This window comes from Sus scrofa, chromosome 1 (genome assembly GCF_054392235.1).
Source record: "Sus scrofa isolate SSC_HxYL_T2T_F1_AM1 chromosome 1, Sscrofa_HxYL_maternal_Yorkshire_Landrace_v2.0, whole genome shotgun sequence".
Classification (NCBI taxonomy): domain Eukaryota; kingdom Metazoa; phylum Chordata; class Mammalia; order Artiodactyla; family Suidae; genus Sus; species Sus scrofa.
Window position 1 is genome coordinate 193,500,505 of NC_139383.1, and position 14,363 is coordinate 193,514,867.

Here is a 14,363-nt window from a genome sequence, read left to right on the forward strand (position 1 = left end):
GTGTTGCACCCTGCCATTCCCCCATCCATGGAAAATAAAAAATAAAAAGAAATGGAGTTCCTGTTGTGGCTCAGTGGGTTAGGACCCCAACTAGTATCCATGAGGATGCAGGTTTAATCCCTGGCATTGCTTAGTGGGTTGAGCATCTGGCAGTGCCACAAGTTGTGTACATTGCAGATGCGGCTCAGATCCTGAGTTGCTGTGGTTGTGGTGTTGGTCGGAAGCTGCAGCTCCTATTTGACCCCTAGCCTGGGAAGCTTCATACACTGCAGGTGTGGCCCTAAAAAGAAAAAAATAAAATAAATAAAATAAATAAATAAAAAGAAAGAACTGCCAAAGTATGACAGAAGTGCATTTATGCATTGGTCATGTACTTGCTAAGTGTTTGTTAAACTGTTAAATCCATGGATTAAACAACTTTTCTTTCTCTGTTTGTGACTGGTTTGGAGTTTGATAGACAAACACACAAAGGAATTATTCTGTCTCAGATAAAAGTGATAATTGCTTTAGTGTTATCAATATCCATCAAGGGTGAAAGACAGTGGTAGATATTTAGCTTAAACTGCTTGTCCAGAGATGAATAAACAGGAGATGTTACATGATTTGGCTAATGTTACATAACAAGCTCAGGATCAGAACTAAATTTTCCCACTCTCTAATCCAATGTTTGATTGTTTTTTTCCTTTTTAAAAGTTCAATGGTCACGTGTGATAGATCCAACACTATTATTTTGAAAGTAAACCCATCTGCAAGTTAATAGGCACAGAAAGACTTTTCTTTTTAGAACTCTCAAGTCCTAAATGTTAACCTGTCAATTTATCACATATTCCTTTTAAAATGTCATATTTCTATATTTTTCTCTATAAGTGATTAAATAATTAAAAATTCATATCACTAGACTACATGACTATGCATTAGAAGGATATGCAATTATAGCACATAAATTCTAACAATGTGATACTGAATTTTGAGGTTCTAATATACTTACTGGGTCATACGCAAATCTTTAGTACAAAATCCAGGACATGAAATGAAAAGTTTATTCTTCCTACCAGATCAATTCTATATATTTAACACTGATTATATACAATGATGGTGGTAGAGAGGGAACTCAAATTTCAGGTGGGGATGATTCCAAAGTCCATGCTCTTCGGGCTTTTAAATGTATCATAACTTTACCATGTGGCTTTTAAATGTCTAAGTTAAAAAAAAAACTTCATAAATGATAGAGATAGACTCAATAAGAAAATTCATACTGTTTGAAAAAAAAAATCTGCATCATTCTATCACTTAACCTGTATGTTAAGTTCCCAAGAAGACATAATATAGTACACTAGACATGGGTACACACCTAACTGGAAATGAGTATTAGGAAACTCGTGTCACATTCCATTTACTACCGCAAAGAAACTGTTACTCAGCTACAGGCCGTGTCCTTTCCAATAGTCAGGTCAATGTCTAGGTCTCTCTGCCACTTTTTATTCTTCTAAACCATTGCTTTTGACAGCTCTATTCTGATGCTCAAAACCCATGAAAAGCTTTCCACTGTCTCTATCAAATATAAGTTCTTTTTCTTCTAGCTATTTCTGCTCTTCACAGCCTCCATGCCCTGTGTCCTGCATATTCTAGCCAAACTGGATTGCTCACCTTGCTCCAAGCTATTTGTGTGCACCCTGTCTTGTGCTTTTGTCATACAAATCTTATTGACTGAAATACCAGCTTTCCATTTTTGGCATAGTCACTGATGTAATTTCACTTCTTTTTCTTTTTTTTTTTTTTGCATTTGTAAAAAAAAATTCCTGAATACATTATTTTTTTTCCTATTGTACAGCATGGTGACCCCATTACACATACATATATATATTTTTTTCTCACATTATCATGCTCCATCATAAGTGACTAGACATAGTTCCCACATTTTTCTTATCATATACAACTAGTTGGTTACTAAGGTCTGTTAATTGTAAATACTGAGTATTTCTCAGAACTGTCTCTATTTTTCTTTTTCACAATTCCAGATTTTTGGTGTTTCTTGGATATACTATGAAGTTATATCCCTCCATGCCTTTGTTTAGGGTGTTTCTTTTACACAGAAAAGCATTTCTCCTTTCCTGTGCTTGTAAATATCCAATTTACTGATATTAAGTACAAACGTCATTCATTTGTAAACCTTTACATGTAAAATTAAACCTTCTTCCTGTGCATACATCATTCTGTGTACTACTAACAGCCCTAGTAACACTGTGTTATCTATTCCAAGGGCTAAGAAACTGTCTTGTCTATTCCTTTCTTAGTAGTACCTAGAAACTAGCAGTGTAGCAGTATTCAACACATTGTAAGTGTTCAAAAATATATTCATTTGAAAGAATAACTAGGAATTCATTTGAACCCTAACAACATGCTTCAAATGATGTTTGAAAGAAAAAACTGAGATAAACAATAGAAATCTCATCTGTCTTTCATTACCTTAAATTTTAAGGCAGGTGTTTGTGTCACAGATGATGCCTTCAATCCATGTAGCCGTTCTTCTATTTCTCTCAGCCTAGAAAGGAGTATGAGATTATGAAAACATTCATATTTATAATTTCATAAGCATTAGATGCTAATTTACTACAGCATTAAGAAGAAAATGAAGACCCATTCCTCAATCCCTCAAATAAATCCTCATTGACAGTACTTAAAAGTATCTGCTTTAGTTCAGAAAGTCTATAAAAGTTTACAAAATAACTGGTAAAAGTGCCCCATTCTTCCAATTCATGCCATTAATAGCTTCTTTTTGAGGAACTTTCAGTAAAATATGAGGCACATACAAATATATGTATATATTTTTATCTTTTAAAAAACCCACACTAAATGTTCATACTATATACACTATTCTATGTTTTTCTTTTTTCTACACTAAGAGTAGAAATAATGCATTTTAGTGACCTTTTCACTTCATTGCCTCCTAATGTACTTCAGTCTTTATAACAATTGTATAATTGTCCATCATACAGATAAACTACAGTTTATTTAACCTTTCTCTGCTGAAAACATTTGGGTTATTTAAATTTTATTCCATTACAATGCTATATATCTACTGATATTTAATAAACAATGGAACTAAGTTTAAATAAAAGGTGTAGTTCCTTTTCTAAGCCTGTTTAAAAAATTTTTTTTTTTACTAGATTTCATATCTAAAATTTGGCTCTGAGGCTTGCTAACATAACATTTTCTTTCAAGACTATCAATTACTTAGATACCATAAAACTTACGTATCTATTCTATGGTACTTAGAGTCTAAATAAAATTCTTAGACAACTTCCATAAGACTAAATAAATTCAATGCTTTCAGTAAAAATTTAGGTCAACTAAACCAGCTGTTTTTATATAATGCTAAGTATCAAAACATAGTGACTTTTCACTGTTTTATCGGAATCAATCAGATTAAGAGAACAAATATAGAACAAATAACCAGAGATGATGAAAGGAATGTAGCAAAGAATCAAAGACAGGAATGCTACAAGTGATCAGATAATTATAACATCTGTGGAAAATATATTTGCCAAGAAAAAAAAGGGCTTTAAATTATTTTCATAATGATAAGAGAGGTAAAGTTCCAATTCTAAGGTTAGTAAAACTACAAAGGATTACAAACTGGTAAACATTTTTAATAAGGATTCTACATAGTGACTCAGCTTGGAATAATTTTTAGATTTCTCTCCTAATAAACTGAAGAAAAGACAGAAGGAAGAGGAAGAAAATAATATCTTATGCTATAGGAAAACACAAGTGATTAGCATGAAAATTAACACTTTCTAGCTTGATTAGCCATCTTATCCAATAATGTTTGTATTCTAAACAAAGTATTTTTTTCTTTATTATGAAAATCTTAAATTTTCTCCTGAGAAGTCCAGTGATTCCATGAGGACATTTTTAAATTCCTTTAAGAGACTAGGATATTTTACCGTCGTTTGGTTACATAGAGTTCATCAAGAAGATGGCGCTCCTCATAGCTCATCCATCGTTCATCAGGCAACTCTTCTTCCTTCTGCAACAACTGTTCATACAAGCGAACTGGATTCCAGCCAGTCATTATGTCATAAGTGATTACGCATCCCAAGGAATGTGACACTATTGAGACTTTACCCCCTTTTTCTTCAAAGTCTGGATTCCGAGAACAGAAAAGGGAATATAATCGATTCAGCTCTTGCTGAAGGCCTTTAACTAGCTGTTTGAAATAAGAAAACATCCAATTAATCATTGACTAATATGAACTTTATTTCTAAACTCAAATACTTAAAAAACAAAACACATTACTGGCCAAATACACCTATGTTATTAAAATTAACTCAGGTGCTTCAGAAACTTGCAGGAAATGAAGTAAAGGTATACATGATATCATAATCCATATCGACAATAAAGAATAAAGGCAGATTTTATCCGCACAGATCCTTTCATAGTCCTTAAACCAATTATTTAAGTCAGTACTTCCAAAAAGTTCCAGGAAGATATTCTAGTAAGATTTACAAAGAGCCTCTGGAAATTTCTTCTCTGTGGCAACATACTCATGTGCAATTCTAAATTCTTCCATCTTATAGTTCTTAAGCCACAATAAATTTCAGGAAAACAATATTTGAGTTTATGGTAACAGGGTTACTAACATACTGCATATGCTATATACCTTACCCATTTAGATAAGAGTAACATAATGAAAGGGCATGGTATGACTGAAGAAAAAGCTAATGCTAATCTACTTAATATTCCAAAATTCCCATTAAGTCGGTAATAAAGATATGAGGAAAGAGTTGTTTTATATGGCTGGTAAACTGGACTTTTTTTAAGGATTAGAGGTTAATGTGGGAAGTATCTTAGCCATTTTTCTTTGTAAAGCTGCTTTCTTTAAAATTTAGCTTTAACAGGAGTTCCCACTGTGGTACAGTGGAAACTAATCCTACTACTATCCATAAGGATTCATACTATCCATAAGGATGAGGGTTCGATCCCTGGCTTCGTTCAGTGGGTCTGGAATCCAGGCTGTGGTATAGGTCACAGACACGGCTCAGATCCCAGTGTTGCTGTGGCTGTGGCAGAGGCTGGCAGCTGCAGCTCTGATTCGATCCCTAACCTAGGAACTTCCATATGCCGTAAGTGTGGCCCTAAAAAGAAAAGCAAACATAACAAAAAAAAGCTTTAAAAAATTAATACTGAATTATTCCATAAAGTGAGAGGAATAAGGTTCTTCTGCTACTCAAATTCATACAGGGACCTGACCTGAATTTAAAGGCAGTTCTGTCCTCTTCCTACCATTGCTTACTACTATTTGATTATAAACTTCCTGCCTGATATTCCTCATTTCAGTACTTCTTAATATGCTGGCTGTTACTGCTACCCTACAAACATTAATTTTGTGTTGCTTCTATTTTCAATCTTGTTTTTGTCTCAAGAGACAACCAGCTTCCATCAGGTTTCACTGATTCAATTCAACAGATACAAAGTGAAAATGATTTACATTCATGCTTGGCAGGGTTGGCAGTGATATGAAGGCCTGGTGCTCCCTCTCATTGCTACCATTTCAGAGCTCTACAATGCAAAACCGAGGTCCAGTTAAGGTTAGTGAAACCATGCTTAGTATAATGGTTCTCCAACTTTCAGTGTGCATTAGAATCACTTGGAGGGCTTGTCAAATACAGATTGCTAGGCTCCATCCCAGAGTTTCGGATTCAGTAGTTCTGAGGACCACATTTTAGCAGCAAATACATGTAAAAACCTTAAGACATGGATTGTAGATAATTCTAGTCAACAGAATCAAAGAAGTAGGCAGTGTGATATGAAATTACACAATCGGTTCAAATGGAGCTACAATGTAATGCTTTGAACCTGGCTTTGATAAGAGTATGAACCAACCCTTAACATTTTGTAATTTTCCTGATTTACAATCTATATAAAGGGAAGTATAGAAAAAGCTAATGTTTCAATAAAATAAAATTTGAAAAGCAACATGTGGCTGAAGAGTATAATTAGTTCCCTGTCCTTCTCCCTGCTTCAGCAAATTCTAATGAGGAAAAGTAATTTATAATGAGTTTTACTCATATACGTCAATTAAACAATTCTGAGGAGTTCCCTGGTAGCCTAGTAGTTAAGGATCTGGCATTGTCACTACGTGTTTCTTTTTTGTTTGTTTGTCTGTTTTTGTCTTTTTTGTCATTTCTTGGGCTGCTCCTGCGGCATATGGAGGTTCCCAGGCTAGGGGTCGAATCGGAGCTGTAGCTGCCTGCCTATGCCAGAGCTACAGCAACACAGGATCCGAGCCACGTCTGCAACCTACACCACAGCTCACGGCAACGCCAGAACCTTAACCCACTGAGCAAGGCCAGGGATCGAACCCGCAACCTCATGGTTCCTAGTCGGATTCGTTAACCACTAAGCCACGATGGGAACTCTGTCACTATGTGTTTGATCCCTGTCCTGGGAACCTCTGCATGCTACAAGCTCCATCAAAAAACAAACAAAAAAGTTTAAAAAACCCTACAATTTTCAAATAACAATGGCAAGTTAGGCCAATTCTCTTTATAGTTCATTTTAAAAAGCCACTGAAAAGAGAGTTTAGATGTACAAAATAGGTATAGTTCTCTTTGGATTTTTCATGTTACTTTATTTAGGGTTGGAGAAAGAGCCAAAGGCTCTCTGATGATGTGCTGACAGTCTGGAATTAGTTTCTTTTAAAAAAACTGGTCCTCAGAAAACATGACCTGAGAAATACTGATCAATCAATAAATGAAACTTTGTCCTTAGTATGGGTTTTTAGTGATTACTTGCAAATCACTAATTAGAGTCCTCCCATGAGCATCTCAGAATCCTGAGTGAAAAAGAGGCTTCAGAGATGATTCAAACTAAACTGTTGTGAAGATAAACATCCCCCTTCAGTAACATCCCTGACAGCACTCAGCTTCTACCCAACTGAGTATCTAGTCACTTCTAATGTGGTCACCTCTATTTAAAAAAATTTTTCCCAGTTTTACTGAAATATAATTGACATACAACATTGTATGAGTTTAAGGTATACAATGTAATGATTTGATACAGGTACATATTGTGAAATGATTACAATAAGTTTTTTTAACATCCATCACCTTATATTATTTACAATGTTTTCCCTTGTGACTTATTTTATTTTTTTTTAGGGCTGCATATGTGGCATACGGAAGTTCCTGGGCTAGGGGTCAATTTGGAGTTGCAGCTGCCGGCCAATACCATAGCCACAGCAACACGGGATCTGAGCTGCATTTGTAACCTACACCTGAGCTTGCAGCAAGGCTGGTTCCTTAACCTACTGAGAGAGGCCAGGGATCAAACCTGCATCCTCATGGAGACTGTTGGGTTCTTAGCTTACTGAGCCACAATGGGAACTCTCACTTTCATATTTTTAAGGCAGCTTTAGTTATTATACAGTTCTTCACTAGACATCAAGCATGTTCCTTGTAATATTTTCAATTCACAGATCCTTATTTTACTTTCTAGAATTAACAAATTAAGTCCATTCTGTTTTTTTTTTTTTTTAAATGGTAGTTCTTAAAATAGATTAAGACAGATATATACTTAACCACAACTTAAAAATCTAAGGACAAAGAATTGTACAGGAAACCATTTATCTTTTTTTTTTTTTTAAAGGGCTGTACCCGCGGCATATGGAAGATCCCAGGCTAGGGGTTGAATTGGCGCTACAGCTGCCAGTCTATACCACAGCCACAGCAATGCAAAATCTGAGCTGCGTCTGCAACCTACACCATGGCTCACTGCAACACTGTATCCTTAACCCACTGAGCAAGGGCAGGGATCGAACCCGCATCTTCATGGATCCTAGTTGGGTTTGTTAACTTCTGAGCCACGAAAGGAACTCCCCATATAGCTTATCTTTGATTTTCATGACAATCTTTATCAAATAGGTATTTTATGTCCATTTTACAAGTGAGGAAACTGAGAAAGTGAGAAATTTGATTTAAGCAAGTTAAATGGCAGGTTTTGAATGTGCATTTGACTCCAAAGGCTAGGAGGAAGGGGAAAAAGGCTCTTGTTTATGCCTATCACATAGATTTAATAAGGTTTATTCACTAGGCCTGACCTAATCCTACAGAACCCCTTGCTTATCAATACTTCTCTTAAAAAATATAGTGTTTAAAAATAATTCAGTCTAGAACATTGCCTAACACCAACCTTGTGCTAAATGGACTTTGATTTGCAAAATCAGATTTGCTTTTTAAAGAATAACAATTTCTGCCCTTCTCACCTAAGTTTTTCTTTTGTTCATCACAATGCCTTAGGCAATTTTTTCTCACACTTCTCTAATGGTATCACTTGGGGAACTGTTAAAAAACACAAATTCACAGGCTCTGTCTCAGACCCTAAGTCAGGATTTCCAGAGAAGGGATCTGGGAAAGTTTTAGTTTCCTTAACTTTTTACTTGGAAAACATTTTGAATTTATAAAATGCTGCAAAATAAAAATTGTACAAAGATCCTTCATATAGGCTTTATCCAAGATTCATTTAATGTTAGCATTTTCTCCTATCTGCTTTATCATTTATTCTATTACACACACATAATTTTTAAATGAACTCCTTAAGGATAGATTACATACATCATGGTCCTTTACTCTTAAATACTTCAGTGTATATTTCCTAAGACCAGGAATATTCTCTTCCACAATCATAGTGTAGTTATCAATTTCATAATTTACTTTGACATAATATTTCATCTAATCTAATCTACCACCCACATTTTAATTCCATCAATTGATCTAATATGTCCTTTGTCACATTTCCCCTGATCCAGTATAGGATACAGTCTAAGATGAGATGTTATAATTAGCTATCATGTCTCTTTAGTCTCCTTTATTATTTTTCTTTTTTTTTTTCTTTCTTTTTAGTGCCACACCTGTGACATATGGAAGTTCCCGGGGTTGGGGGTTGAATCGGAGCTGCAACTGCAGCCTACACCACAGCCATAGTAACACCAGATCCAAGATGTGTCTGTGACCTATACCACAGCTCCTTTAAACCACCGAGCGAGGCTAGGGGTCAAACCCACATCTTCATGGATACTAGTTGGATTCTTAAGCTGCTGAGCCACAATAGGAACTCCTGGAACATTTTTCAGTTACTGTCTTTTATTATGTTAACATTTTAAAAGAATATAGTCTCATTCCCACTTTTTTCTTTATTACAACTTCTTCATTTTATGTTTGTCTGTTATTTCCTCATAATTGGAACACTACAAAAATAATGCTGTGTCCTTCTCCAGGTGTCCCTCAGGAATACTTGATAAAAGTGTTGCTTGATTTCTCCACTGTAAACCTTTCCTTATTTTTAAACTAATAAGTAGTCTGAGAGGATACATTATAGACCATGCAAATGTTCTGTTCCTTGACAAAAAAAAAAAAAAAAAAAATCTGCCCTCATTTTAGCATACACTGATGCTTCTTGCCCAGTCCTCTTCCACCTGATCTTACCATGAAAGCTATAAAACGAGACTTTCCCAACTTCAGCATCCCTTCCACATTTACTGGTATGCCCTTGGCACACTCTACGGTAGACAAAGACCTCCCTTCTCTTCAGTTTGTTTATCTATTTAATAACTGCTATGGACTTAAATTTTTCAATGATTTAGAATTCCTCAGTACATTATCCTTGTTATAATTCTATAAATGTACTACTAAAAATTACTTACAATAAATAATAATCATTACTTAATTATTTTAATACTCAAATAGTTCCAGATTTGGCCAGTGGGATCTGGTTCTTTGATTTGACTTTTTTTTTTTTTTTTTTTTTTTGGTCTTTTGTCTTTTTAGGGCTGCACCAGTGGTATATGGAGGTTCCCAGGCTAGGGGTCAAATCAGAGCTGCAGTTGCCGGCCTACGCCACAGCCACAGCAATGCTAGATCCAAGCCACATCTGTGACCTACACCACAGCTCATGGCACGCTGGATCCCCAACCCACTGAGCAAGGCCCGGGATCGAACCCACGTCCTCATGGATGCCAGTTGGGTTCGATAACCATTGAGTCATGACGGGAACTCCTAATTTGATTTCTGTGTTGCTGTGTCTTGTCACATCATTGAGTACTTTTCTACTTTTTGTCAAAACAAGTTCTTACAAGTTTGACTTGTACCTGTCCTACCTCAGCCCTGGAATCAGCCATTTTTTCCAAGGAACTCTAGATTTCTTAGGGGGGAATAAGAGTATTAGAGGCAAAGATCTGGGTGTGTTCATTAGATTGGCATGTCTTTGCTTGCTGGCACTTTCAGTGGACAGAGATAGGAAATACATGCATTTATCTATTAATGTATGCTTTTATATATATATATATATGTTATCTATATATACATCCACTTATTTTTAAAATCATAAATTCATATTAATATCCTCAATTCCAATCCCCCCCTGCCTCCCGCGGCTGTATTTTAGCCTATATTTTTAATGATCAGCAAAAATGACTGTTCTAATCAGGGATGTTTGGGAAACACTGCTGAAGACTGCTAGTGAATCTCAGACAGAAGTTCTCACTGCTTTTCCAAGAAATTCAATTGGATCAAAAAAACCAACTAATTTAGAATATTGGGTGTTCTTTTCAATTTCATTTATCTTAGCTATCAGCTTCCTTTTCCTATTGATTATCTGCTTTATTCAGTTCCATTCTGAGGATATTATCATTGAAGATATAAGAGGAAAAAAAGCTCTCTCTTCTCAGTCATCATTTGCCAGTAGTCAGAACTTTGACTCTGACACTTTGCCCCCCTCTAATTTTTCTGGATGTTAATGCCAACTTAAAAACACTTATTACTTTTAGAGGATATGACTCAGCACATTTTAGCCTTGAACATTCAGGACACCTTCTTAGTTGTACTATCAACCATATGTGTGTGTTATATGTAGATGGGATGTGTGTGTATAGTAATAGGATCTAAGCCATTCTCTTTCCTTTTTTCCCCTCACTGGTTTGCTTGCAATACTAAATTTCAATATCATAACCTTTAGGGCATATATAACAATGCCCACTGTATACTATAAAAGAGTATGAACAGTTATTAGTATTTTACTTCACCAACTAGGCCTTCCTTGTTGGTTAGAATTAAGTCCAGAATAGCAGTTCTTGTAGCTTCTGGCATATGACAATGAGGGGATACAGAAACAGGAATGAGTAAAAAAAACCTAAAGGGACGGTAGTTAGAAAAGAAAGAAATTTCTATAGCAACTAAACATACATATTTCTGTAGATATATAAAAGGTATCCTAGATGAAGTTAGGGAGTGATTTTGAATGAACAAAATCAGAAATGGATCGGCTTGAAGCGGCACAGAGCAGCAGAGCCACTCTACTTGGTAATTATTCTTTGCATTAGTCTCTTCATCCTTCAAATGAAGATACTAAATCATATCTACTTTATAGGGTAGGAATTAAACAAGTTAATAATGCATGTTGAGTAATTAAAACGGTTATTCCCTTGAAACAGAATTCTTTTTCTCTTACCAGTAAAGTGACAAATTGCATTGGAAGAGATTCTCCCATCCCTTTCAAATAAACTTTCACCCCTCACTCATCTTTAGGGTTATCTTTGTGATGCATCAGCAACATTACCATTTAAGAACTATACAAATCCACTACAGAAATGACACAATAAAAGCAAGTCTATTGTATACAAAACATCTAAATGACATTTCTAAATGCCTTAAATTCTTTGTAAGGACTATACTCATAGATAATAATATTATTAACATTAACAATTAACATTAATCAGATTTATGAAAACTGATCTTTTTCAAAATGTTATTTTCTAATCAATCTCTCACTTCTAAGATAATCCACTTTATTAAGGGTCCTAATACTCAGTTTAAGACTATTAAACCTATGTATGTTGTGAGCCACAAGGGAAGCCCAAGACTATTAAATGCATTATGCAATATAGGCTATTTATAGATTCAAGGATTCCTATAACTTCTCATTTGTTTGTAAAAATAAATAAATAAAATGTTAAAATCCAGGACAGAACACTTTTAAAAATACCCAATAGCAAAAAGATAATCATGATACTTACTTCATCTCTATAAAGTGGGCTTGTATAATACATTATGTCCATTGCACTGCTGTTTAACATGTCCCTTAAACCTCGTACTTTGTCTGGAGTAATGGAATCAACAGTGTCTACAAATTAAAAAAAAAATTTTTTTTAATTTACAGGAGATCTGTTTTAGAGAAAAAATAAATTTTGAAAAAAACATTACATTCCCTGAAATAAGAGTGCTTTAAGTTAATATTTACACATTCAAGACTAGTTTTGAATCTAATGAACCTTACCCTCCTCTTTAAATTTTAAAATAATGATGAAGAGTATTTACCTACTGCAAAAATCACTGTGCTCATTGGTGCTGAAAGGTTAACAACATTTCCTTTAAATCAGAAACAAAATTAAGGACATCTACTTTTATTTTTAAAATTAAAAAAATTCATTGAGGTATAATTGATATACAATATATAAGTTTCAGGTGTACAACATAGTAATTCACAATTTTTAAAGCTTATATTCCATTAATAGTTACTAAAAATATTGGCTATAGCCCTTGTGTTGTACAATATATTCTTGTAGTTTTTTTTTTTCCTAATTTTACCTTTTTTTTTTTTTTTTTTTTTTGTCTTTTATCTTTTTAGCGCCGCACTCGTGGCACATGGAGGCTAGGGGTCAAATTGGAGCTGAGGCCACCAGCCTATGCCATAACCATAGCAACGCCAGATCCAAGCCATGCCTGTGACCTATACCACAACTCACCGCAAGGCGGCCGATCCCCAACCCACTGAGCAAGGACAGGGATTGAACCCGAAACCTCATGGTTCCTAGTCAGATTCGTTTCCACTGTGCCACGATGGGAACTCCTAGTTTATTTATTTTATATGTAGTAGTTTGTACCCCTCAATCCTCTATCCCTACTTGCCCCTCCCTTCTGGAAATCACTAGTTTGTTCCCTGTGAGTCTGTTTCTTTTTTTGTTATATTCACTATTTTTAAGATTTGACATATAAGTGATATCATACAGTATTTGTCTTTCTCTGTTTTATTTCACTTAGCATAATGTCTTTCAAGTCCATCCATGTTGCAAGTGGCAAAATTTCATTCTCTTTTACGGCTGAGTAGTATTGTATATGCATACACACATGACATCTTTATGCATTTATCTGTTGATGGACACTTAGGTTGCTTCCATACCTTCGCTATTGTAAACAATGCAGCTATCAACACTGGGGCTGTATGTAACTTTTCAAGTTAGTGTTTTTGTCTTTTTTTGGATATACACTCAGGAGTGGAATTACTAGATCATATAGTAGCTCTGTATTTAGTTTTTTGAGAAATGTCCATACTGTTTTCCACAATGGCTGTACCAATTTACATTCCCAACCAATAGTGTATGAGGGTTCTCTTTTTTCCACATCTTCTCCAACATTTATGTGTTCTTATTGATGACAGGCATTCTGACAGCCATTGTGAAGTTAGATCTCATTATGGTTATAATTTGCATTTCTCTAATGATTAACGATGTTGAACATCTTCTCATGTGCCTGTTGGCCATTTGAATATCTATGTTTATTCAGGTCTTCTGCCCACTTTTTTAATTGGGTTGTTTTTCTTGATGCTGAATTACATGAGCTGTTGGATATTAACCCCTTATTGGTAATATCATTTGCAAATATTTTCTCCCATTCCATAGGTTGTCCTTTTGTTTTGTTTAAGGATTCTTTTGCTGTGCAAAAGCTTTTAAGCTTGACTAGCTCCCAAGAGCTTGTTTTTGGTTTTTTTTTCTTTTGCTTTAGGAGACAGAGCCAAAAAAAATTAAGATTTATTTCAAAGAGTGTTCCATCTATGTTTTCTTCAATGAGTTTAGTGGTTTTACACTTAGATCTTTAATCTATTTTGAGTTTATTTACTCATTTATTTTTTTAAGGCTACACATAGGGCATATGAAAGTTCCCAGGCCAGGGGTCAAATAGGAGCTGCAGCTGCCAGCCTATGCCTCATCCATAGCAATGCCAGATCCAAGCTGCCATCTCCAACTTACACTTAAGTTCATGGCAACACCAGACCCTTAACCCACTGAACAGGGCCAGGGATCGAACCCACGTCCTCATGGATACTAGTCAGGTCTGTTACTGCTGAGCCACAATGGGAACTCCATTTTGAGTTTATTTTTGTATATGGTGTTAGAGAAGCTCTTGACTTCATTCTTTAACATGCAGCTCTCCAGTTTTCCCAGAACTACTTATTGAAGAGACTGCCTCTTTTCTATTGGATATTCTTGTCTCCTTTGTCATAGAGTAGTTAACCATAGTGCATGCATTTTT

The 14,363-nt window shown here is 35.2% G+C and overlaps 1 protein-coding gene across 4 annotated transcripts in view; it reads right to left on the minus strand.

The window, feature by feature from the left end:
• Positions 1-14,363, minus strand: part of DDHD1 (DDHD domain containing 1) — an 85,066-nt gene that overhangs the window by 17,261 nt on the left and 53,442 nt on the right. For all 4 annotated transcript variants that reach the window (XM_003121795.5, XM_003121797.5, XM_084981286.1 and 1 more), the window contains 3 exons: positions 12,071-12,177; positions 3,948-4,210; positions 2,467-2,542 (listed from right to left, as the gene is read on the minus strand). In XM_003121795.5, coding sequence (XP_003121843.1) covers positions 2,467-2,542; positions 3,948-4,210; positions 12,071-12,177 — 446 coding nt within the window. The remainder of the gene's footprint in view (positions 1-2,466; positions 2,543-3,947; positions 4,211-12,070; positions 12,178-14,363) is intronic.